Below are 26802 nucleotides of genomic sequence, written 5' to 3' on the forward strand. Positions count from 1 at the left end.
CTCTCTCTCTCTCTCTCTCTCTCTCTCTCTCTCTCTCTCTCTCTCTCTCTCTCTCTCTCCCCCTCCCTCCGATGCCTGGATCTTTCTTTGAATGCTTCTGGATCCTGTGCTGTGGACAGTGTGGTGGTGGCCAGGAGGTGCTGGGTTCTCTGCAGCCCCCTCCCAGTGCCCTGGGATGAGGCCTGAGCAAAGACTGCAAGTGTGACTGCAGGTGACCTGGCCTCTGACACGGAGCCTGCTCTCAAACTCGGCTTTGGCCTATTTTCTTTTTCATTTTCTTTCTTTGTTTTCCTTTCTTTTTTCTCCCACCCCACCCCCACTTTTGTTTTTGGCTCACATACTGTGTCACCAGCGAAGGGACTTCCAAAAGCACCCCAAGAGGCACCTGCGCAGGAGCTCTGACAGCAGTGTGTCCTCTTGTGCCGTGTGTGTGTGTGTGTGTGTCCCTTCTTCCTGGGAGCACAGCCCTCCTTCTTACAGACTGTTGCTCATTTGGGGCAAAGGGTATTTCTTTTTTCAGTGTTTATTTCTTTGCTGAGAGTGAAGTAGAACTTTTTCATGTATGTATATAAATGATCTGGATTTTTATGTTTTAAGTTGCTTTTTCAGCATGTTCTGTTTTAAATTACTTCTCTATGGGGAGCATCCATTGTTTTCTTACTGTTTGGTAAGGCGTCTTTATATATGTAACATATACCTATCATATATTACCTATTATATATACTACATTTAATGTATAGTTATATATACGCACTATATATACACACACATATATACCTATATATTACATATGCCTATATATATTATATAATATATACCTATTATATTACCTCTTTATATAGGTAATGTATAATACGTAAGTAATAGATAACATATTACATGCATTCTAGCTCATTATGTATATATAGAACTCATTGTTACTGCAAATAAGCACAGAAAACTGTTTATTTCAAACAACAGAAATGGTTCATTTCTGGAATTTTCCATTTAACATATTTAGTTCATAGTTGACCAAAAAATAACAGAAACTGCTGAACGTGAACCAACAGATAAGGGGGGATCACTGCAAACTATTTTTTTTTTTGAGGTATAATTGACAAAATTGTACTTGAGCCATACAGCACACTCTTGTGCCTTTATGAGAAGCCCACCAAAGCAGACTGGTCCAGGCTTGCCCACGGCGACTGCTGGAACCAACGGGGAAAGATCAGGAGGGTGAAGTGTGAACAGAGTGTGTCCACATTTTAGGAGGAGCTTTAAGTCAGAAAGGGCTCCACACACACATCTCACGAGGGCCCACGTGGTCTCATCAGTAGGAACTCACAGAATGATTTTGCTGTCACTGTCTGGCCATAGGACCTAGCTCCAAGTGTGAGCACCTTCCCGTACTCCTGACAGTGTGGCGCTTGCCCAGTGTAGGGAAGAATAGATGCAGCATGCTTGTGCTGAGTCTTGGTAAGGAGAGGATAGGTCTCATGTTATGTTCTTACCACCATTTTAAAACTTCCACAAAAGCATGGTAGGTAATGCCTTAGAATGTTCTAGAATATCCAATGTGCCAGCATTGGTTAAAACTTGGCAGTGTTTCAAGCTGGAGGTACAGTCAGCACTCAGTGTAGGTCTTTGAGGCTGATCAGTCATCGCTTGTCACTTAAGTATGTGGCATTGTTATGAACTCTCCATCAGCAGGTGAAAAGTGCTCTGTTATGAAGAAGGAGATTTTTGTCTCCAACTAAGAGGAGATTCCCAGGAGTCATCTTTCTCTCACTAGAGTGGGCACATGGCTAGAAGAAAACCAGCCAGCAATTGAAGAGAAAGCACAGGGTTTACAGAGGCCACAGCTTCACAGATCAGTGTGATGCAGTTGAACTGCTTTGAGTCTGGCCTTTGTGGCTTGCACCACTGGTTTGGAAGGAAAGACTCTTGAACAGTCAAATTGTTCTGCAGTTTGTTTATTTTCATGTGTGGGTTATTTCTGAAATATGGGGAAGAAATAATAGGGCCACTAAGACACTCATGGCACCTAACCATTGAGCCTGTATTAAATATTTAAGCCGGACACGGTGGTTCATGCCTATAATCCCAGCAGCTTGGGAGACTGAGACTGGAGGATGGCGAGTTCAAAGCCAGCCTCAGCAAAAACGAGGCACTAAGCAACTCAGTGAGACCCTGTCTCTAAATAAAATATAAAATAGGGTTGGGGCTGGGGTTCAGTGGTCGAGTGCCCCCAAGTTCAATCCCCTGGTACCCCAAATAAATAAATAAATACTTAAATGGCATTGCTCTTATAACTGTTGAGTGTTTTTAACACAAAGAGGCCTGATGGGGTTTTGTTTTTTGTTTTGTTTGTCACGCTGGAGATTGAACCCAGGCCTTGTGCATGCAAGGCAAGCACTCTACCAACTGAGCTATATCCCCACCCTAGGCCTGGTTCTTTAATTCCAGCATCTGCAGGGCCACAGAAACAGCCAGGAAAATGACAGGGTACCCTGGAGACCAGCATCGAATGCTCTGCCTGTTGTGAGTGATGAGTCAAAATGGAAAGGTTATCGTTTTCATTTGCTGGGAAAGAACAAGACCAGACTTTATCCCAGTGTAACCACAGCCGTTCGCTGGCCCCGGCACACTGAGTAATTAGTCTAAAGGTGTGAGTGAGGCAGGCTCTTGTACAGACACTAGAAATATTATTTCAGAGTTTAAGGTCACAGCCTTGAGTTTAACATGTTCCAGGCAGCTTAGGGAAAAAAAATAAAACTAATTTGACTGCAGCTAAAGGAAGACATTTGACATTTCCCAGAGTTACACAGAAAAGTTGTATTTTATTATCTACAATTAAAAAAAAATAGCTTTAGAAGTAGCATATCGGAATACTTTGTAGAATAAACAGATAAAATTCAAATTTATTAGGACATGATATAAATGACCATAAGAACTTTTGATGTATGGTTTTAATCTCCTTTTTTTGCCTTAGGAAAATAATGGATAGGAAAAGTCATTGTTAGAAACTTTTCAAGGCAAGCAAAATAATTTCTTTACTACCTTATAACTATTTTCTAGAAAGAAATGTTTATCTTTCATGATCCTCAAATACGTATAATCTGACCTTTGTAATTTTTTTGTTACTATTGTCAGATTGAAATATTGAAATTTTTCTCAGTATTTGAAAATAGAAATTGAATTGACATTATGTTCTAAAACCATATCTCAGGTTTTCCAAATATAAAACAAAGGTGAGAAGAAAGAAAAAAGTAAACTTTTTGCAAAGTTGATGGTTAAAGCCATATATAATTTTAAAAGAAACCTTTTGCTTTTTCTAGTATAGAGTACTTAATGCAAGTAACATTTCCTACTGAGGTGATGGTATTAGCCCAAATACTCTAATGTCTGTTTAATTTTGGGCAGCATCTGCCTTTCTTCAAACCATTCTTTCCAGTGCCTCTCTTTAAATCCTTATATAGCCTTTTGGATTTTGTTTGTTTCAGGACAAATGGGGACATAGAGTGTACTTGAATGAGCATTCATTCAGCAACCGAATTCCATTGGAAACCACTGCTTTTTTAATGCAAGTGTGTGTTTTATGCATATTCTTTGGCCATATGGTTAGAACTGATGTTTCTTGCAACTTCAGGCACTTGGGAAATTTTAAGCAGAGATGTGACACAAATGACACAGCTAGCCAATTATGTAACATGGTGAAAAATCCACCCAGAGATTGAATTTTAAAAACTTTGCTTTTTGTTTGTCACAGCTGTTTCTCTACTTAAGGAAAAGTCACATGCTGCAGAATTAGATCAGTGGTGTTGTAAGTCTTCTGTAGCCAGCAGTTAGGCAGGAGGCAGGGTGGCAGAATGGTTCGGAGACTTCCTTTCCTCCTCTCTGGGCTGAGCACATCACCTGTCTTGAGGACCTTGCTTCCTTCTGAAACAGATTGCCAAGCCCCCTCCAAGTTCTTGGTCTTGGGCTGTCCAGGGGAGACTGCCTTTCTATTGTGCCTCCGTGGTTTAGAGAGAAGCACAGTGCTTTTCTGGAATCTTCTCACCCAGGCCTAGCCCCAGGACCACACTCACTCTTCCTACAGCATCCCCAGGAGCTCCCTAGTCACGCACAGTCTTTCCCCAGTGAAACCATTTCACCACCTGTGAAATGCAGAGGTGGTTTTACAAGACTATAATTCAGTTTTTTAGTACAGTGGCTTTTTAAAGTAAGGTAAAGCTGTACTAAGTGAAGATCTGGGCACCTGTACCTCTCACCTGTGGAGCTCGTCCCTTTCTTTAATTAGCTCTATGGACTTTTGAAAGTGCCTCCAGTCTTGTTCCCATTTTAACAAGCTAGGTGGACCTTGTAATTACTCATCAGCTGTCAGTGGAGAAAGTGATTTTTCCTAGGAAGTCCTCTGACAATTGTGCGGGAGCTGGGCTTTGTGAAGGGAACCGTTCCCCGCAGGAATACTCCAGTGGGGTCAAGTCCCCAGGGAAAGCTCTCCAGCGCTGACACGTTACAAAAAATTAAATAAGCATTTTGTTTGAGCAGCTATAAATATTGCTCACTTAAGAAAGCAAACAAGAAGTAAGAGAGGCATCTTTCCTAGGATTGTAGAAGAGTCTTGGTTGACATTTTGAACTTCTTTAGGGAAACTTCCGGTCATTTCACAGCCTTTTGAGAGACTTCGTAAGCGTTCTTCGGTGGGTGTTAAAACTCAAGTTGCTAGTTTAAGAGCAATAAGAAGCAGCTGTACCTTGCAGAGGGCTGAGCCTCCGTGCGCTGTGAGAAGAGAGCTCCTTCCTCCATCCGAGTCCCTGAAACCTGGGGCCTGACAAGACTCCAGCCTGGGCAGTCCTTGTGTGGCCGTCTCCCTCCTCTTCAGCTTGTAGGTGAGGGAAGCGAAGGCCCACGCACAGGCAGACCCCTGGTCTCCCCCTCCCTCCCGTCCAGTCCAGACATGTGGCACTCGGTGCTTTTGAGGCCCTCTTCAGTGTCCTCTCCTAGGCTCTGCTAGAGCCACCGCTCCTGCTCCTGAGCGTGTGTCTTCCTGACCTGAACGCCACCTAAGCTGCCCTCTGGAGCATTCTGTGGCCCAGCAGTTCCGGTGCCAGCTCTGTCGTCCCTGCTGAATAGTCACATGGCGTTGCCAACCATGAATTTTATGAAAACCATGATTTTCAGCCTCTTGCGTATTTGCAGGATCTTGTTTGGCCATTTTCAAGGTGATGTACCCTTCATCCCTGTGGGTGGTTCTGCCTGGGCACCACAGTCCCCCCGTGGTGGTGAGGTGGCCAGGGATGCTGCTCAGCAGATGTCACGTGAGTGCACATGTGGCACAATGCTGATGAGGCCCGTGTCCTCTCATCTTTCTCTATAAAAGGAGCTTTGCCCCTTCCAGGGATTATCCCTGTCATCAGCATAATAGGAGGCTGGGTGGTGAGGTCCTAGTGGCCTCTGGAGAGCTAGCTTGGCCATTGGCTCCAGATGCCCTGCTTTTTTCCTCTGGGGTTGGGGACTTCCTCATGGTAATAGAAGACTCCTAGGACACTGGCCAGTGGGGCTTATGACAGTAATCTCGTTGTCTGAGGCTCTTGAACCACACTGTTATCCCGTGGGCCGGGGAGACAGCAGTTGGAAGTGCAGGGAAGTGCTTCATTTGGAAGAGGGATTGAGGCTTGTGCACCTTTGCCGTCCCATAGGCTCCTTCCCCATCACCAAGGCCAAGCTGCCTCTTCCAAGTTTTATCTGAACCACCCCCTTCGTAATTCTTGTTGCTCTTAAGATTTGTTGAAATACTTGATTGTCTTAAAGGTTGTGTTTGATATTCACTCCAACACAACTTCACTCATAAAAAAATATGCAGGAGAGTTCTTTATTGTTTGGTTTTGTTTTTTAGTGTATTTTAGGGCAACCGGGATGGGTTGCAGGAGCTTTTGGTCAAAGCCCTAGCCTCCTGTGCCCCTTGGGCTTTCTGCCCCAGCCCCCTCCTCCACACCCTGGGAAACTGGAAGGGTCTCAGCAGGGAGGCCAGGTCCGTAGCTGAGGGCAGTGGCTGGAAAAGAGTCCTCACTCACTATCAGTCACTGCACACAGGTCCCCGAGCCCTCTGGCAAACAGTATCAGATAGTCACCTGCCCATGGAAAGCCCAGGCCTCTGTCTGTGTGTGTGCTCCTATCGTTCTTATCTCCAGATGAAATGGAACAGCCCAAAAATGTGGCCGCAGCTGTCCATATGCTCTCTAGCAAGAGCAGAGAAGCAGTGTGTGTGTTCAGGGCTCTCTATTCTCACATTGTTGTTAATTTCCTGAAAACTTCATGCTAGACGAGGCTTAATTGCACATTTCCTTAAGAATCATCAACAGACACTCATCCTGAGTCACAAGCAACTCACCCTGGGAAGTGTGCAAACATCCCAGGTTTCCTTCTAGAAGAATAATACACTACAGCAAAACCCCATAGTCACCCGTCTTTTTTGACATGCAGAGCCATGAAAGCTCTGGAACTTTCTTCTTGGGCTACCTGATTTTCTGAAGGAGATAAATGTTACAGTTTGGTTTAAAGTCTTGATAAGTATCCTCTCAGAAACAGTGTGGCCTTTGCTACGAGGACTCCATTCTGAAGGGAGTGCAAGCTGGGAGGTGCTCTGTGGCATGTTGGGATACTGGCACTGTGCGGTGGCAAGGGGAGCTGGACTCGCTTCATTGTTCCTACGTAGTGCAGCTGTGTTTGTGTTTCCTAAATGATAACTGCCTGTGTGTGGTGACAAGTCCCTGCAGATGGGGGTAGGAATTTCTCTTTAAAAACCATCTGACTGGTGTGTATCAGTTTGGGAGGGTCTGTTTATCAAGTAGCAACAGCAGAAATAAATCCAGGCACCATGGTTCAATACAGATGGTTTGCTAGAGCAGACATTTGACCACCTTGGGGTGGGGGGGGAAGCCATTGTCACTTTAAATGCTGTGTCTCACAATGGAACACACTTGGGAATGGTAGACTTTTATTCTTTTTTCTTTTTCTTGGATAGTTACATTACCATTGTTTTGGCTGATTTGACTTCTTGGTTTATTAAAAATGTATGCTTAGGTTGTAAATGTAGTCCCATAAATTTGCTCTCTCTCAAAAACAAAAATAAACACAAGGTCTGGGCTGCAACAGAGACAGTTGCCTGTGGCAGAGAAAAATGTGTATAATAAGTAAATACCTGGGCATCACGTGGGCCGTTGAGTTGGACACAAAGACCCGGAGACTAGTTTGGGAGGCACTTCCTTTAGTGTCCCATCCCTTATAACTCAAATTAATGTTCATTACTGCCCTTTCCTATTGCCAAAATATTTTCATGACTTTGGATTAGAAGCAGCTTGTTCTGGCTTGTTTTGTGACTTTATTTCAAGGAGCAAAGTGATATTTACAAGACTTTGTGTGTCTTAGAAGCTTCAATTATCTTATGCCAAAGGAGGAAATACAATCAAGTTCTCTTTTGTAGCTATGTAAGAAAATAAGAGTTCATACTATGCTAATGTTAAGTCACCACTCAGTGCATGTTTTTCAAGAAATTTGAGTCAGTGATGGGAACAGCGTGAGGCTGAATATCTGCCCGTCTGCTGTCTAATGCAGCTGGACATGACTGCGACCAGGACCACTTGGGCTGGATTTACTCTTGGATTTTCAAGTTTTTGTCTTCATCTTTCCATCTTTTCTCTCCCCTTCTTTCCACAGATTGGTGAACGACAGCAAGTGTTAGTAACAGAAGAATCTTTTGATTCCAAGTTCTATGTTGCACACAATCGCTTCTATGAGCAGGTAAGAGGCACTTCAATAGATTCTTGAGTTTTCTGCAAAATCAGAAAGGGTTTTGGAAGTTTAAGTGAAGGGGATTCAGAAGGGGAAAGTGTCGAATCTTGCCACAGTGAGGCTGTTCTGCAGCATCAATCCAGCCAAGTTCCTGTGGGGTCTACCTTGGTGGCTTATTCTCCAGTACGATTGATACAAAGGAGTAAGTGTCGTTAGTGTGCTGCAGTCCTCCTTAATCTTTGGCAGGACAGCCCTCGGCTTTGGGGAGTTTGGAACCAGGCGGTTAGCATTTTCCAAATCCCCACAGCCTGGCAAAGCTGGGGAGGAGAGACCTGCTCAGAGACAGGAAGGATGTCTGCGTGGGCGCCATCGGCGTGAAAGGGCAGGGCTTCCTCTCACTGTCAGTCATGGACAGTGTCTTTGTTTGGTCAGTGGGCTGGCTTGCAGTTTTGTTTAGTTCTAGCATTTGTTGTCTTAACTTCTGCCTTGATACAAATGCTGGGAGCAGAGGAGAAGGGCCCATTCCTGACTCAAGTTAGAACGACTCCGTGTGAACGACTGCGAAGACCCACGTGAGGATCCTCCAGCCTCCTTGCCCTGCCCACCCCACCAGGAGCCTGACTTCCATGTCAGCCCTCACGGGTCCACCTCCCCGGGTGGGAAAGCAATCCATAAGCACCTGAAGGAGACAGGCCTCCCTCAGGGCCCAACAGGCAGAGGCCATCAAGGAGGTGGGATGCCCCTCCCTGGCGGGGCGCCTCTTGTGGGGGTCAGGGACACTCATGGATCATTCTGGATCCTAGTTACTTTTCTCAGAGTCACAAGGGGTTTCCTGCTTTTTGCTCTTCCTCGTCAGATGAGAAGTGTTTTCTCCTGTGGGTCCTGGCTGGAATTGGAGCCTGGAGGCTCTTGAGGTCAGCATGGGCAGTCAGATAAGGGCCGGGCAGGGGTGGCCATTGCCTGAGATAGCAGGCCGGACGCAGTAGCTGAGGGGGCCTCGGCTTGGTGTCTCACATGCGGTGATCTCAGACTGGCCGTGGGTCTGTGGTAACCCTGGGGACATCTTCCCCAAGGCCAGCCCCCAGTGGACAGCAGTGAGTCCACCTTGAGCCTCATTAGGAAATGTCTCCCAGAGAGCACCTTCACGTTCGTGCCTGCCTTCTGCTCAGCCTGGGGAGGGACTTGGTTGTGTTGGGGCTGCTTCTCCACATCCTTCCCTGCCATCTGGGTCTGTGCCTCAGCAGGGGACCCCCCTTCATCTTAAAGGCAGTGGCATGCCTCATTAGCCATCTCCTCCCATTTCAGGCAGTCGGGCTTTTTCCAATGATTAAAACCGGAGGAGAAAAAACCCTGAGCCCTTGGTTCAGATCAAGGCAGCAGATCAAGGGGACTTATTTTCCCCTGGAGTAGTACCAAATCTCACAGGGACAGTTGGCTCTAGAGATTTTCTTATTTTATAAAAACTGATTTAAAAGGACTTTCACATCTTAAAACGGAAGTTCTTTCAGTTCGTTTGCTTGTCATAAGTAATTCACCACCCAGGTGACCTTTTTCGGAGTCTTTGATGAAGCATTATACTCAAGGGTTATGAAAACCAAACTCAGAAAGACAAGATCCAGTTTTGCTTCCCAGAGAAACTGGCCGTGGAACTTCTGGCTCTGGTCTGATTTTTTTTTTTTTTCCTCTACAGCTAAGCCCGAAATGTCATAGAAATTATTTTTCTAAATAAGATGAGTTTCAGAGATGAAGACTGTATCTAAATATCAAAGTATTGCTGGATTACAATCGGCCTAGTTATTTTGGATACTAACTTGAAAAGACTGGCAGGTTGCTCCAGTACTAAAATAGAAGTGTGAGGCGACGTTATGCACACAAACTACCTCTTAGTCCCCAAGGAGGGGGAACGTTTGCTCGAGGTAAACAAGTACTTTTACCAGTAATCTCCTGTGGAAAGAGACCATCTGACAGTTTCCTACAAGCGAGCCAAAGTTCCCTTCAGCACCGCGGCTCTACACGGAGCTCAGCTCCCAGGACTGCGTTTCCTCATAGAGCAAAAGAAGGCAGTGGCGGCCATTAGCAGGGACATCATTCAGCACTGAACAGCAGCCCGAGGTGTCACTGAGGAAGTTGCTGTTAACCAACCTTCCTCTCCTGGAACACACACACGTGTACACACACACACACACACACACACACACACAGCCTTCATTTGAAGTGTCAACTCCAACTGTTACTCTGACAGCTCGTTTGGAAGGAACTGAAAGTAGAAGCTTTGACCATAATTATCTGTTTTCTTCATCACCTGGGACAGCAGAGCAGTGACTCAAAGGCCTGTCCAGGAGTGGCCGGCTGACTGCTGGGGGTGCCCCGGCCTGCCTGCCACACACACGCCTGAGGATGACAGGCTTCTGGCCTGGAGAGCACTGCCTGCTGCCCGGGGGCTCCTCCCAGAAAGGCCTCCCACCCTACAGAATCATATCCGGGGCATCTGCAAGTGAGGGCCCACCTTGGATGGGACCCCAGGGTAGAAAGAGGACATGAGGGGCCAACTAAAAAAAAAAAACCGATCAATTAAGGACTTTAGTTAGTAGTACTCTGTCAATTTTGATTCGTTCATTATGACAAATGTGCCATATTAATGTAAGAAATTAATAATAATATGGGAAACTAGGTGTGGGGCATACAAGAACTCTGTGCTCTTTCTATAGATCTAAAACTGTTCTAAAAGTTTATTTTAAAAATTAATCTTTCTTACAACTATTTTTTAAAGGTTTTAGTGCCAAAGAACCCTCCATTCATGGGAAAGATGGTTGAAGTGGATATTTATGAATCAGGAAAGCATTTTATGAAAGGACAGCCAGTATCGGATGCCAAAGTGTTCACGCCATCCATCAGCAAACCGCTAGCAAAAGGAGAGGTCTCGGGCTTAGCACAGGTAAGTAAAGGTGCTTTCTTCCCCCTGGCAAGGGAACGGCGGCCTGTAGCATGGGACTCCAGACCAGGCTCCCGTTGTCATCATGGAGTCCCTTTTTATATAGCACGAGGCTTTGTCCCTTCAGACAGATTGGAACCTGCATTAGAAAGGGGTGTTTCTGCAGATGCCCGCGGCTTTGTTTCCCTGCCTGCAAAGGGAATGAACTGTCTCTGCTCCCACAAGCACAGGGTGACAGGCACCGTATCTGCAGGTAAAAGATGTAACCACCAGGGATGATCCGTTCCAACTGTTTCTATATCTGTAGATCCTGAGTTGAAGGGGATGAGGAAAAGAACGTTCTCTTGAATGTTCTCCTGTCTCGGAGCCATTTATGGTGCAGCAGGAGCCTGCGCTAGCGCAGCCCTGACCAGGCTGAGCCACATGGTGCCTTTTGCTTGGGTGGAGCCAGGGAACCACTAACGTCCTGGAGAGTGAAACTCAACGTGTTCTTTTCTTTCTATGAAAAAGAAACCTGACCCTTATTTTATACCTTGGTAAATGTGGCTGTTTGCCAAGTCCTCTCTTACATCTCATTGAGCTGCAGTTGTAAAAGCTGATGGAGTGTGAAATGAAAATGTGTATCGCATTTCTAAGCATCATTTGATGTCCCTTCTCCAACACAATTGTTAAGTGCTCCAAAAAAAAGTCCAGAGCAATGCCTTAACACACAGAAAAACATTTACCTGGCCAGGTGATTCCAAAATTGCTTTAATCTCTGTAAAGCTTTCCCTTCAAATGAATTGAAAGAATATATTAATTAAAATGAAGAAAAAGTAGCTTTGCTTGGGCAATAGTGAGTGACACAGAGGGTAGGATCATCTGTGCTCTCGCTGATGTGCTGCAGAGGTCTCATGTCTAGCAGGAGTGGAGTTTGGGCATGACATGTATAGGAGAAGGAACCGTATGCATGGCCCTGTGACCCCAGTGGAATAGCATGGACTATCTGTCATCAAGATCCTGACAGGTGTCATCCTGCAAAAACCTGATGAATATAACCTTTCACCTTGCTGTTGTTTCATTTTTAAAAAAAAAAAAAAATCTTATTTACAGGCTAGGATGGATGTCCTGCGAGGAACAGTAATCTAGCATTTAAATTGTATTGCTAGAAACTTGGCTTTTTGTATATTAGCCTATCCTTTTGAAATTTTTCAAGGAAGTGGGCTAGTTTTTTATTTCTCATTTTCCTACATAGAGCACTTTTCTAGGTTGATTTCAAGTTGTCTCCATGAGTAGGACTTCACAACAAATGGCAAATTATCATCTCAAAGACGTTGCCAGGTTTAATCCCTTCTATGTGCCTGTGGAAGGGTGGCATTCTAAAAGATTGTGGTGATCACAAACAGGGAAGACTAGCACCCTTCTCACCCCTCCCCAACTACAGCTAAGGCCGACCTCACTTATATTCTGGGGGCCAGACTTTTCCGCCCCACCCTACCACCAGCCTTTCTCAGCATATGGCCCCAGGGTCCTAGGTAATACGGGGAGGAAGGTCCGGTGGCTGATGTCCCACCTGGACTTCTAGAAATAGACTCTTATCTCTTGTATGGAGCCATAGAATCAGGAACATTGTGGGATGTGCATTCAGGGAAATGCCAGGCAAGTCTTTATCACCATGTGACTTCCTATAGATAAATGGACATTGTTCTCACTCTGCATTATTACTGTCAGTTTTTAAAGATATGCCAAACTTTCTGGATCAAAAGGGGCTCTTAGCGAATTGCTCCTAGTATTACATGTGTTTCTGCTGATAAGAGAACCAAAACAAATGAACGAGGAAGAGACAACCTTCTCTTTTCATAGGGTTTAATGGGGTTGATAGATGTCATAATCGTGTCTACGCATTTTGAGCTCTTTGACAGTGGGTAAAGGTGCAGGAACTCTTGAGCGGGGACATCAGCCTAACTCAGTGCAGATGCAATGTGGCCTTGGGGTCTAGGACCTCAGCTTGTACCTGGACTCGCCAATTTACCCCTGCCCAGAGCTCCTCAGGGCTTCCGTTTCTCCTGTTACATGGGAACAGTCGCGTCTGTCTTGGTGTTGATGTAAGAGTGTATGTTTAGCAGTGTGTGTGAGACACCCACTGCTGTCCCTGTACACAGCATGTAAAGGTCTCTCCCTTCTTTCCAGTCTATTGGTCCTTTAAAAATGAGCAGACTGAAGACTCCCTCAGTATTAGCATTTTCTATTTCTGTTAATTATTTGAGCCACGATCATGCAGTGCGAGCTGTCTTTGGCAGGAGTAGAGGTGTTTCTCTGTTAGGATGCTGTGCTCAGTGCCAGGGAACCAGTCCCAGCAGAATTTCTTCTGTGCCCTGCCACCGAGCTGCATCCCTGGCTGTGTTCATTTTATTTGGAGACAGGCTCTTGCTAAGTCATGGGACTTGAACTTGCCATCCTCCTACCTCGGCCTTCCAAGTAACTGGGATTATGGGCTGTGCCACCACACCTGGCTCATAGGAGTTGTCATAGATTCTGCGGGACAGTAATTCTCCAAGTGTGTTCCCAGACTCACGCAGCAGCATTATCTAGGAACCTGTGGAAACTCCAGATGCTCAGACCCAGCCTGGGCCTCCTGAGTCGGGAACTCTGGGGGCAGAGCTTGCCGATCTGCTTTTGAGCAAGCTCTCTGGTGACACTGTTACACACTTTTCTGGGAAATGAGTCTCACATCAGCAGGAGGGCTCTGCACCCCCAGGAGCAATGTTCGTGTCTGATGCTGACCTCCCGGCTTTCCCAGGCCACCTCAGACACCACAGCAGGACACGTCCTTGGAGGGAGATGTCCCCGCCTGTGTGTCAGTAGTTCCTCACAGGGTGACAAGATGATGTGGGGATGGCAGAAGGGCATGTGTGTTAAGTGAAGGGGCCTAGAGGGACAGGAAATGAGAGAAACACGGTGTGGGGATGTTGAGAGTAGTGCCTGATGGTTTTTCTGGGCACTGCTGCCACCTGATTATTGTGGTGATCCTTCTAGACGGTTGAGATTTCCATGGAAAATTACTGTGCTGTCAGTCCTTCCATCCGAGGAAAACTTGTGGGAGGCGATGTGGTGTCACCTCTGTCCAACCCCCCACCGCTCAGCAGTGCAGAAACTTCCCTGCATAGAGACCAGAAGAATGCAGTGGTGCCAACCACCCCTGTCACCTTTACCACCGTCACCTCAGCCAATCTAGTGTCATTGTATCCACATCTACCACTGCACCGCTACCCTGGTCTTCCCTAAGGAAATTCCATTTATCATTTTATTTTATCTAGACACATTTAGATAAATACCTCTAAAAAGATGAAGATTCCTTTTAAAAACATCCATGATCAGATCTCAGAATAATCATCCTTAGTTGTCGCTGGGGAAATGCTCCCTGCCTGCTGCTAGAACCCAAAGCCTAGGCCTCTGGGGTGTTTATTAGGGTCAGAAGGAACCCGAGCAATAATCGTCGCGGATAATGACTTAACCAGAATCACAAAATCAGAGAGTGGGAAGGGCGAGCGGGAGTCAGATCCAGGTCTCCCCAACGGTCAGACCCATGGTCAGGCCCACGTTTCTGCCTGGGTCCCTTCACTGTGCCAAGTTGCCTTGCTGCAACCGTTTTGAAGCGCACGGTTCCGCAGCGTCGGTACCGGCACCTACGGTGCCCGCCACCCAGACCCGTGACTTGCACACCTGAAGCTTTGTTGGGGTAACAAGCGCTGGCCCCCACCCACCTCCGCCCCGGGTGGTCTCCGGGTCTGTGTTAGTCCCTCCCGTACCTGGAATCGGACAGCGGCTCTGCTTCATTTTTGCCCCCGTCACTCAGCACGAGGCCCTGGCGCTGCGTGCATGCCCTGGCCTGTGGCGGACTGGCCCTTCTCGGGCTGAGCGGTCGTCCATGTGCACGCGGCGGTTCTCTTTTCCGCTCACTTAGGAGACACCCGTCGCTTCCGCCTTTGGCTCTCGTGAAGATGCTGGCCGGACCCTGGGAGCGCCCGTCCCTCTGCAGTTCCTGCTCTCATCTCCAAAGCTGGGTTGCCGGGTCCTTCCTGACTCCCGGGGGATGGTGAGGAGCTGCCTCCTGCGCTCTCTGCTGTGAGGCGGTGCCACCGCAGGCTCCAGGCGCTCATCTTGGCCCTCCCTGGGTGCAGCCCAGGCCCGCTCCTCTGCTTTTCCTGCCTCAGGGGTCTTCCTTGACCACTGCAGGAAGTAGTTCCTTTTGTACACCAAAGTGAGCCTGGACTGGATGTGCAGAGAGAGTGGTGAGGAAATCAGGACCAGTGGGTGATGGTGAGCACCTTCCCTGTGCGTCCTTAGCATGGCCTTGGAGACGGTGCCTGCCCTAAGAAGACACAGCCCGGGAGCATCTGCCTGCCTGTCCTGTTCCGAGCTAACTAGATGTGCTGCTACCTTTCTTTCTCCTTGTACCACCCACCTTACAGCAGATCGCTTGAATCTTGGCATTTCTCAAGTTAATACTTAAGAAGGGAGCTGTTTTGTGCCTGGTGAAATACTGGGAAAAAAAATATTTTCTAATTTTAAATGTATAAATCGCTTTGTTGCAAAGGTTTTCTGTTTTTCAGTTCATTCCTTAGAGGTATCAAGTCACTTTTTTGGGCCGGGGGTGGAACTGGGGATTGAACTCAGGGGTGCTCAGCCAGTAAGCCACATCCCCAGCCCTATGTTTGTTGTTGTTGTTAAAGTTGTAGATGGATACAGTATCTTTATTTATTTTTATGTGGCGCTAAGGATTGAACCCAGTACCTCACACATGCGAGGCAAGTGCTCTACCACTGAGCTATAGCCCCAGCCCCCCAGCCCTATTTTGTATTTTATTTAGAGACAGAGTTTGGCTGTGTTGCGCACTATTGCTGAGGTTGGCTTTGAATTCGTCATTCTCCTGCCTCAGCCTCCTGAGCTGCTGGGATTACAGGCATGTGCCACTGTGCCCAGCTAATAAATCACTTTAAGGAAAGAGATGGGGTGGTTTTGTGAACAAGCTCAAGGATTTGGAGTCTGCTAGGTTGGAGTGCAAATGACAATGATAAGCAGGCATGGTGGTGCACACCCAGCTACTCAGGAGACTGAGCAGGGAGGAGCCAAGTTCAAGGACAGCCTCAGCAACATTGAGACCCTCTCTCAAAAAATTTTTTAAAAAGCTGGGGAAGTAGCTCAGTGGTAAATCTGAGTTCAATCTCAAAACAACAACAGAAAATTCCTATGATCTTGTACAATTTCTTTGAATCACAGTGTCTTCATTTATGAAATGGAGATAACAGCTGATTCACAGAGGATTAAATTAGATAATGTCGACAAAGTGCCTGATGCATAGTAGGTATATTAAATATGTGATGAAAGAACTCAATAGCTTTAAAAAGCTGCAGTTTTTTGGCTTTTGATGTTTAGTACTTTAATTTTTTTTTTTTTAATTTCCTCTGCTTCCTTTGGTTTTCACTAATACAGTATAGTATAGCAATTAAAAACAGGGATTCTCATTACTACTTGAGTCCTTGTTCCACCACTTATGAAAATACATGATCTTGGACAGAGTCCACTTCAGTTCTCCCCTTTGCAAACAGGTTGTAGCACCTGCTTTATCAGACAGACACAGCTTAGCAGTCAGTAAATGTTTGCTGCTATTGCTGCTATCATTACTGACGTTATTTGTAATGCATGTGAAGGCACTGTTTAATTAATGAAGGTCGAAAGAGCACAATGTTGTATCATTTCAAATGTATTCACCACCATTGGTTCTTTACAAAATGGCAGCTAAAACCGATCCACTTGGCGGTTCCTGCCCATACTGAGAAGAGCAAATGGACCGATTCGCTTGCGATCCTGTAGCACTGACTGTTCTTGCTGACGGGTGTTTCTTCCTCTTATTCTTTGGTTCCTTCTTAAGGAGGATATTCCAAAATGAGACCTGGCCCCTCTGTATGTCTCCAAAGTGAAGGCAAGGCTGCCCCCAGTGCCTGGCTGCCCCTGTTTCTCTTCCTTCAGGACTTTGATCCTAATAACGGATTCACTTGGGTGGTTAGATGGCTCAGCACCAGAGCAGCCGGCCACGCTTGGAAAGGAAACAGAAGTTTCGAAGAGTGGCCTGTTTCCTCATCACAGACAAAGGGCCAGCAGGACACTCGGTGCACTGGGTTTTATGTACAGACTGTACTGTGTTCTCAAAGCTGTGACCCTTAGAAAAACACCAGTAAGACACTTCCCACCTAGCCTACATCCAAAACCACCGGCGTGAAAGGTCTGTTAGTTCAGGGCCAGATTTGAAGCATATGAAGACTGCGTTGAGGAGGTTAAGAATGGCTTAATAATTAAGTGAACACAGGTGAAAGTGGATCTAATTTCAAACAGATCAGCTAACCGTGTTAGAAGCAAATGGGGGTGTGTTCCTTCCTATTTTCCTTCCACGCCAAGAGGTTGGCTCTAATCCCAAAAAGTTTCTCCAGTTCCTTGTTATTTTTAGTTTATTTTTTAAATTGTGTGAATAAACCCTTTACTACCCATATACTAAGTTGATGTCACAGACACTTAGTGTGGCTGTTGCATGCATTTTTGTATTGTACTAGCTCAGTTTCTGTTGCAGACCAGTTAGGACATATTTGAGTCCCACAGTTGAGACCTGTAGCTCCTATTGTATGTGAGCTGTGTCTTTTGGATATTGTCACCAAACCAGTAATGGTTATGTCAGTTAAACTCTGTTTAGTACATTTACCATACCTTCCACTATCAATTTGAGTACCAGCCTCAGTATCGTCAGAGGGAGCTGATGCTAGACAACGAGCTCTCATTTCACTTGCAACACTAATGATGCAGTCCCTGAAGATATTCTGCCTGCTCCTGAGGGCCGCATCTGGGGCACAGCGAGGGGAATTGTGCGCATCAAGGAGCTCATTGTGCCTTGATAATAACCGTAGCTCCCTTTAGTGAGCCTCTATGATGTGCTTGGTACTGAGGCTTTTACTTGCAATGCCTCCGTTTGCTGACCAGCCTGAGTTAAGGGACCAGAACACAGTGAACGGTGGTCTCTACGCTGCTGTGCGTACCCACACAGATGGGCCTGCTATCTTTGGCCTGTGTTGGGTAGGGACGGAAGGAGCGGCGAGCTGGACACAGAGGCATTGGCAGATCCCAGAGCAAGGAAGACTGAGGGCGAGAGCCAAGAACCAGGCCCCTGAGCCTGAAAGGCTCGTGTTTACAAGACGCAGGTAGCACCTGGCTGCTTGGCTTCTGCCTTCTTGGGCAGGATATGATCTAGGCAGTGGGCTCGGTACTGGAGATGGAAATGATGACAGTGTTGGGTCAGCTTCCTCTCACCGCGACAGAATACCTGGGAGTGACTCCTTAAAGAAGGAAAGGTGGCTCATGGTTTCATAGGCTCGGTCCAGGGTTGGCTGCTGCATTTCTTGGGGCCTGAGGTGAAACAGACTATAATGGCTGCAGGAGCTTGTGGTGGAGGAGCCTGCTTACCTCGTAGCAGCCAGAGAAAGGGGAAGGGGCCAGGGACAAAGTCACCCTTGAGAGACATGTCCCGGTGACCTGCTTCCTCCAGCTGGGCCCACCTCCCAGTGCCCTTTCAGCTATGAACACATGAGCTCAGAGCCCTGGTGAGCCAGCCACTTCTCCAAGGCCACCTCTCATGCACTGCAGCACTGGGGACCAAACTGCCAGCATCTGAGCCTTTGAGGGACAGTCCAGACCCAAGTCACAACAGCTGTGTGGACTTTGGGGAGATTTGGATCTGGCTGCTCTGCTGGCAGCGCTGCTGTTGGGTGTGACTCTTGTGGGAGGGTTTGGAGAGGGAGGGGGAAGGGGTCCTAAGGAAGAGCACCGATCGACCCAGGCCATAGCTGCTCCCATGGACATTTTTACCAAATCCAGAGTGAATCCCTTAGCCAGAGGTTTGTTCGTCATGAAAACACCGAGTGGCAGTAGCTCTCTTGCAGGAACCCCAGTGGCATTTCAGCAGCTAGCTGACCCTGGAAGGTCACCTCAGCCCCCTCCCTCCCTGGCAGCAGGAGGAGGAGATGCCTGGAGAATGTTGTGTCCTGGTGCCACGACCCCAGGTGTCCAGAACTGCCTTCAGTGCCGTCATTTTGAGGGACGCTTCTTCAGATGTGTCTCCTTGCCTTTTACTCAGTCATCAGTGCCGAGAATGGCCCTGTGTCAGTTTGTCCCTGTTGGTCTGGTGTCATTACGACAGTTCTTTTTTCACTCCCCAAATGTACTGGATGGTAAAGTAAATCCAGCACCATTAAGCCCTGCTTACAATACGAAGGTCCAAGAAGTGATCCTGCCCTGAAGGACATGAAGAGAGTTGGGAAGAGAAAATAGGTACTGTGGTCTGAATGTTGGTGTCTCCCAAATTCCCTGGGAAACCTCCTCAGGAATGTGATGTGAGCAGGTGGGGGTTTGGAGGTGGCTAGCGTGTGCCGGTGGAGCCGCCGTGGTGGGGATCCATGCCTTTATAACAAAGGCCCCAGAATCTGCCTCGTGCCTTCCACCCGTTGAGGATACAGCAAGAGGTGGTCTAGGAACCAGGAAGCCACTCTCACCAGACCAGTCGGCCGCATCTTGAGCTTCCCAGGCTCTGGAACTGTGAGAAGCAAATTCCTGCTGTTCAGAAGCTACCCAGTTTGTGGCATTTCTGTTACATTAGCTCAGATGGACTAAATCAGACAAAGTACATACGAAACAAAATCAATAATGTGTCAAGTCCTAAACTGGATGGCATCGGGTCACATGGGGTTGGAAGGTCCTTGGCGAGTGCCAGGGAACGCATGGGTCGGGTTATTTGCACTAGTTTAAATAGGAAGTGGTTTGTAAAGGGAGACCAGCTAGTTCAGGATCCCTGGAGGAGCTGGGAAGCAGAACCCAGAACCACACAGGGGCTGCCGAGGGGAGGCCCCACACCTGTCCGCTTCCTCACCTTCCGGTCAGCGCCGCTCAGGTATGACGGGATTGTGGAACATGGGGGCGAAGGAGGCTGAGCAGTGTTTTTTGGATCTAAATCTGCATGGAGAAGTTTACAACACGGGGAACTGTCACGGTGGAGAGGATATTCAGTCTCCAGTACAGGGAGTCTCCTGGATGTGGTGGGATTAGAACTGGACCTTGAAGTACGGAGGACTTTATCAGACAAGTGACGGTGAAGTTTTTCTCACTGTGAAAGGAAAATAAGTCAAGTGAGAGAATGCACAGGAATATATCTGTAAGCAATTTGGGGCAGTTGGAAGACAGAAATAATGTTCAGTATGAAGATGGACCACGGGGTTTTGAAGAGAGATAAGATTCATACCTAACACACTAGGCAAAGCTCATGTATTAACCAAGATCAATTAGGCTGTGCTGCAGGAACAAATTAACCCTGAAATCCCCATCCTGTCCACCCAACAGAGAGATTTTCTGCTTACACCAGAAAATCTGGCACTATTAGGGGCACTTTGGAGTCGAGGACTGTCTGTTCCACACTCAGGGAGAGACCCAGGTGGACTGTGTTTCTTCATAGCAGGAGAAATACTGGCGACCCAGGCCTCCCACAGCCTGGGCACGGGACTGGCACGTGGTATGTCTGTGCACATCCATTGGCCAGGACAGTCCACATGGCCCCACTGACTTCAAGAGTCTAGGAGATACATGCTGTATAAACTAAAAGGAGAAGATATAGGTGAATACTAGAAGTTTCTACCATGCATGCAGGCAAGTTTTTGAGCACGAGAATCATATCGTAAGATGTCCATGTGAGGGAAAGCTCACGGGAGCACGGCAACCTGTAGGGCAGTTCACCACCTGCTGCAGGCCCCCGAACACTGACCACCTGAGAGTCAATGCTCAGCACATATTTTTTGAATGAATTTGGCTTTCAGTGGTATACAGGGTGGAATGGATAGATTCTCTAGAAGCAGGGAAGTGGGCAGTACATAATATGTTGGAATTTTCTGTTGCTTCACCTTGGGACACTAATATATTCTCTAAGCATTAAACAAATCAGTCAAGCCACTCAACTTTCTCTTTGAAGTCACTTTACCTCTTGATAAGCAGATTGCAAAAACTCCTTTTTAAACTGATAGCAATCTTGTTAAGTTAAATTTTTTTCATGGGAACGTAAGGATGAGTACTTTAGAGCAGGGCCTGCTTCTAACCATGAATTTTAGTTTCCTTTCTCCTTTCTGATGATGAGTCACAGCCTGCTTCTCCTATCACACTCTGAATCCTGACTTTGCATTGTGCCTTAAATAAAACTGAGCATGCTTAAAGAAATAGTGTATTTTCTAACATAGTCTGAATGTTTTAAACTTGAAGTGTTGGAAACACAAATTTTCTCCTTTCTTCAGTGAATCACTGAAAAACATAGTCAAACCGTATGTCAAGCCACTTATCAGGGACAGTTATCTGGTAGGAAGTCAACCTCTAAAATTAGGATGCCGTGCCTCTCGAGTTCTCCAGCCTGAGAGGGAGATCTGAGACCCCAAAGAGCAAAGACTGTTACCGACTTTATCAAGATCAGCGTTTCCCAAGCCCAGGGCTTCCATCGTGTGAACCTTCTCTTTAAGAGAGAGAGAGCTGGGCACGGGCTGCACACAGAAGGGTCGTAGGGCCAACCTGGGCGATTTAGCAAGAGCCTGTCCCAAAGTGAAAAGGGCACCAGACCCTGGACTCAGTTCTCCAAATCTCAAAAATAACAGTAGTCCTTTTGCACGTGAGCTTTGAAGCAGACTGTGGCTCTTGGGATTCTGGCTTCACCCCTGTTGAGTGCATCAACATCTCCTGGTCAGCCTCACTAGGTATGTCTCATCTATAAATTGGGAATAATAAAACTTATTTGATAGTTTTTTGGTTTTGATTCTGGGAATTGAACCCAGGGGTGCTTTACTACTGGGCTACATCCCTCGCCCCTTTTTTTTTTTTTTGAGACAGTCTCTTGATGAATTGCTTAAGGGTCTTGTTAACTTACTGAAGCTGGCTTCAACCTTGCCATCCTCCTGCCTCAGCCTCCCAAGGTGGGATTTGTTAGAGTCTGTAAACAAGTCAAAATAACACCTGGCATTTTGCCAGGGGAATGTTAAAGTTCGTAAACAAGTCTGGATGGTGCCTGGCAAAATGTCAGAGGGAGTGGTTTGAGAAGTAACAAAACCGAGCCATTAGGTGTAGAGATTCCTGATTGGTTGACTGATGTATTAGACCCCCTGATTATGGGGACGAATAACTTGTGTACGTTGATACAGCAGGAGTAGGAGCCGTTTATTGCAGGACAGGAGCAGTATTTATACATTCCACACAGCTTATCTAATTAGCATAAACTAGATACATCAGTCAACCAATCAGGAATCTCTACACCTAATGGCTCGGTTTTGTTACTTCTCAAACCACTCCCTCTGACATTTTGCCAGGCACCATCCAGACTTGTTTACGAACTTTAACATTCCCCTGGCAAAATGCCAGGTGTTATTTTGACTTGTTTACAGACTCTAACAGGGATTGAGGTGTGTGCCACTGCTGATAGGCTGTTTTGACAATGATGTGAGACAGTGGCCAGTGACTAGGTGGTGTGGGATTGGCAGCATGACTGATGGTCAGTGAAGGTCGATTTGGAGCCTGAGTAATCGAGTCATATTTGTACCATAAGAAGTTGTGGTCACTGGTCTTTCTAGGCATATTTATAAGCAATAATAGCAGTTGCTAAGGTGGTTGCGTAAAATGCTTTTTTTTTTTAATGGTGTTTTAAGTTCCCTTTTCCACTAACACGGAGTGGCCATTTCTTCTGCACACTTCATCTGAGGTTCAACTCCTTTGAACTACCACAAAGCATCTACGGTATGGTTGGTGTCGGTCACCAGGAATAATCTTCTTAAATATTTCTGACAGAGGTGATCTCCCTGCTGTGTGCTGGGTTATCTGAGAATATTTCCCTCTGCCTGTCTAGTGTCCCTTTTGTACCATGTATATAGCCTGGTGGAGTCTCTCCTCTGCTCAGAACCCCCTAGAGCTCTGTGTGACCTGGCACTTCTCCTCCCGTATACATACCCAGGAGAATCACCCTCAGGTGTCTGGACTCACAGTAGCCAACCACCTGTCCTGCAGATGGACAGGCAAACAATGTAGTGTGTGATACCGTGGAGTTTCACTCAGCCAGGAAGAGAAGTAAAGTCTGCCATGTGAATAAAGCTCGAAAATATTACGTGAAGTGGATAAGCCAGACCAGAGCAGGACAGACACTACCTGATTCCACTGTGCACACTGACTAGAATAGGCAGATTCACGAGACAGGAAGCCCATTAAGTTAGCAGGGTGGGCATGGGGCTGCCCAGTTATCCCCCCGCCCCCATGTCTTATTGGTGCATTACAGCCGTACATAGTGATGGGTTTCTTGTTACACAGTTGTACATGCACACACCGTGATGACACAGTTTGGCCAGTATCAAACACCCCCCCCAGCACTTCCCCCTCCCTCCCCACCTCCCACTCCTTGGTCCCTTTCCTCAGCTGATCTCCATTAGATTGTCATGAGATGTACCCCCACCTGTGTTTTCCTTTCCCCCCCTCTAGCTTCTGCATATGAAATTAAAAAATATACCACCTTTGGCCTTCTGAGTTTGACTTATTTTACTTAACACCTGACCTCTAGTTCTATCCATTTTTCTGCAAATGCCATAATTTTATTTTTCTTCATGGCTAAATAAAACTCGTCTGTGTAGATACAGCACATTTTCTTACCTATTCATCCATTGATGGACTCCTAGGCTGGTTCCATAGTTTGGCTATTGTGAACTGTGCTGCTATAAACATGGGTGTGCATGTATCACTGTAGTAAGAAGACTTTCATTCTTCAGGATAAACACTGAGGAGTGGGATAGCTGGTCATATGGTGGTTCCATGCCTAGTCTTTTGAGGGATTTCCATAGTGGTTGTACTAATGTACAGTCCCACCAACAGTGTAAGAGTGTTCCTTTTTCTCCACATCCTCTCCAGCGTTTATTATTATTTGTACCCTTGATGATTGCCATTCTGTCTGGTGTGAGAAGACATCTCAGCATGGTTTTGATTTGCATTTCCCTAATTGCTAATGATGTTGGACATTTTTTCATGTGTGTGTTGACCATTTGTATTTCTGCTTGGTCGGTTATTTCCTAATGGTTACAGACTTTGGAAATAGTGGAGCCTACACAATTTAGTAAACTAACTACTGTGGTTAACATAGTAAGTGTAATGAATGTCACTTAATTGTGCCTCAAAAACAGTTAAAAGTGATAAATTTTGTTGTATATATTTTACCACAATAAAAGTTAAAATTATTCTAGATAATGATAGGCGCACACACACACAAAGATTAGACAAAAAACCATCAGGGCTTCCCAGCAAGCTTGGAGTGAAAGCCAGAGACCTTGCAGTGGCCTCCAGGGTCCTTCTCTCCTTGGGCAGCTTGCTGGCCAAGTGCACTCTCTCGGGGGCCCTTCCCTGCTGGGCCCACTACTAGCCGTCCCTATGAACTGCCAGTCACGAGATGTCTGCTGGACCATCTCCTTATCACTGAGGTCACCCTCAGAAACCTCCAGAAAACCACGCCCCAGCCTGGCATGTGCAGTTCTCCATGGCACACACCAGGCCGCTGTGTCCCAGTCTCCACGTGTTCAAGGACTTGCTTCCTCCCCTGCTGCACCCTCATGACCACAAGTGCTGCCGTGGAGTAGATGCCCAGGAAATGAGGGGATTTCTTGTGCACATATATGTGTCCCCTTACTAAAAGGACACAGGACCAGAATCTGGTCATCCTGCACATGGGTTCTCTCTTCCCACCCTAAAGGCCCCAGGCTGACAACCACACAACCTCAGCAAGGTCCAGCCGCCCCTGCCTGGCCGCTCATGCGTCTGCCTCAAAGGTAGGGTAGCTCAGCAGCCCTTCTGGTGGGGCCCAGTGACGTGCCCACAGGCTCTGCGGCCGTTGGTGGATCCCGACATCCTCACTGGGACTCGCCCTGCAGGAGGCCAGCCTGAGCACTTGCTCTAGGTGACCAGAGGAAGGCGAGTCAGACCTGCACAGGTGTCTTCAGGTTTGACATCCAGGCGCTGATCGCTTCTGAGTTGATCTGCATACGTGGTCAGGGGAGGAGGGACCTGGTTTCATCCTCCGGCGTGTGTGTGTCCAGTCTTGCCGGCACTGGTTACTGAAGAGACTGTCCTCTCTCCTCTGGATGTTCTTGGCAGCTTTGTTGAAAATTAGCTGGCTTCCGAGCTCCCTGGGGTGTGTGTTTCATGACGGTCGCTTTGGCTACTCTGGGTCTTTCGCAGTTCAGTGTGGAGTGTTTATCTATTTCAGTGAAGAAACTTGTTGATATTTGATGGAATCCATTGACCCTATAAATCACATAGGGTAGCACGATTGTTTAACAGTATTAATTTTTCTGATGCAAAAACACAGGATATCTTCCCGTTTCTGTGACCTCTGTTTCTTTCATCAGTGCTTTATGATTTTCATTGTACAGATCTTACTTCTTGGAAAAATGTATTTCTATACATTTTTTTTCTTCTTGTAGTTTTTAAAAGTATTTTTTTATATGTATGGACCTTTATTTTATTTATTTATATGTGGTGCTGAGGATGGAGCCCAGTGCCTCACACATGCTAGGCAAGTGCTCTACCACTGAGCCACAGCCTCAGCCCCTCTTGTTATTTTTTAACTATTGTGAATGGGATTATTATTTTTTTTTTACTTCTCTTCCAGGAAGTTCATTATTAGTATATAAAAATGCTGCTGTTTTTTGTATGTTGATTTTATGTCCTTCAACTTTACCAAATTTGTTTATCAGTTCTGGCTGCTTTTGGTGAGTAATATTCATATTTTTCTGTGTATAAAATCACATTACCTGGAAGCATGGATAATTGAACTTCTTCGCCCTTTATGGATTTCTCTGCTAAGACTTCTCGTGCCCAGTCAGTACGAGAAGTGGACATCTTCATCTGGTTTTCCACCTCCAGGAAATGCTCTCAGCTTTTCCCCCATTCAACCTGATACTGCCCATGGGTTTTCATGGACACCTTTAGTGTTTTCAAGTCCTTCCCTGTCCACTTTGTAAAAAGTTTTTATCATGAAGGGAGTTTGAATCTTGTCAAATGCTTTTCCAGCATCTTCTTAGGTGACCATATGATCTGAGAATGTGTTGAGCCGTGTTCATTGATCTGAGTTTGTTGAAGATTCTTTCCCTCTCTGGGATGAATCCGCTGCATCGTGGTGTACGGTCTTCTTGACGTGCTGTTTGCCAGGATGTTCAGCAGCTAGTGGGTCTATAATTTTCATTGTATCATCGTTTGGTTTTGATATCAGAGTAATTCTGGTCTCACAAAAGAGTTCCTTTTATTTCAATTTTTTTAAGTTTTTTTTTTTGAGAGGGGAGAGAGAGAGAATTTTTTAATTTTTCAGTTTCCAGTGGACACAACATCTTTATTTTATTTTTATGTGGTGCTGAGGATCGAAACCAGCGCCCCACACGTGCCAGGCGAGTACGTTACCGCTTGAGCCACATCCCAGCCCTGTTTTATTTGTTTGGTCGTAGTTTAAGAACAACTGAAATTTGCTCTTTGTATGCTTTGTAGAATTAGGTAGTAAAACCATCAGGTCCTGGGCTTATTTAGCTGTAAGATTTTTAATGACTGTTTCAATCTTACTACTCATGATTGGTCTGTTGAGATTTCTTGTTTCTCTTGCTAAGTTTTAGAGGCTTGGGTGTATTCAGGAGTTTATGCATTTCCTCTAAGGTTCCCAATTTTTTGTCATAAATGTTCATAGTAGTTTCTTATGATCCTTTGTAATTCTGTGGGATCAATTTTAATGTCTCCCTTTTCCTCCTTGAATTTATTTATTTGGGTCTTATTTTTTTCTTGGTTAATGTAGCTAAATGTTTGGGGGGTTTTTGCTTTCCAAAAAACCAACTATTTCATTGATTTTTTTTGGTATAGTTTTAGCTTTTTATTTATTTGTGCTCTCATTATTTCTTCTAACTGTAGGTTTGGTTTATTCCTGGTTTTCTAAATTCTTGAAGACACATCACTAGGTCATTTATTTGAAGCCTTTGTTTTTTTGATAC

At 46.1% G+C, this 26802-nt stretch overlaps 1 protein-coding gene across 8 annotated transcripts in view; it reads left to right on the forward strand.

The window, feature by feature from the left end:
- Positions 1 to 26802, forward strand: part of Cdkal1 (CDK5 regulatory subunit associated protein 1 like 1) — a 551843-nt gene that overhangs the window by 503231 nt on the left and 21810 nt on the right. For all 8 annotated transcript variants that reach the window (XM_048799852.1, XM_015494064.2, XM_015494065.2 and 5 more), the window contains 2 exons: positions 7699 to 7782; positions 10544 to 10708. In XM_048799852.1, the coding sequence (XP_048655809.1) occupies positions 7699 to 7782; positions 10544 to 10708 (249 nt within the window). The remainder of the gene's footprint in view (positions 1 to 7698; positions 7783 to 10543; positions 10709 to 26802) is intronic.

The sequence above is a fragment of the Marmota marmota genome, unplaced genomic scaffold, assembly GCF_001458135.2.
Source record: "Marmota marmota marmota unplaced genomic scaffold, marMar, whole genome shotgun sequence".
NCBI lineage: Eukaryota > Metazoa > Chordata > Mammalia > Rodentia > Sciuridae > Marmota > Marmota marmota.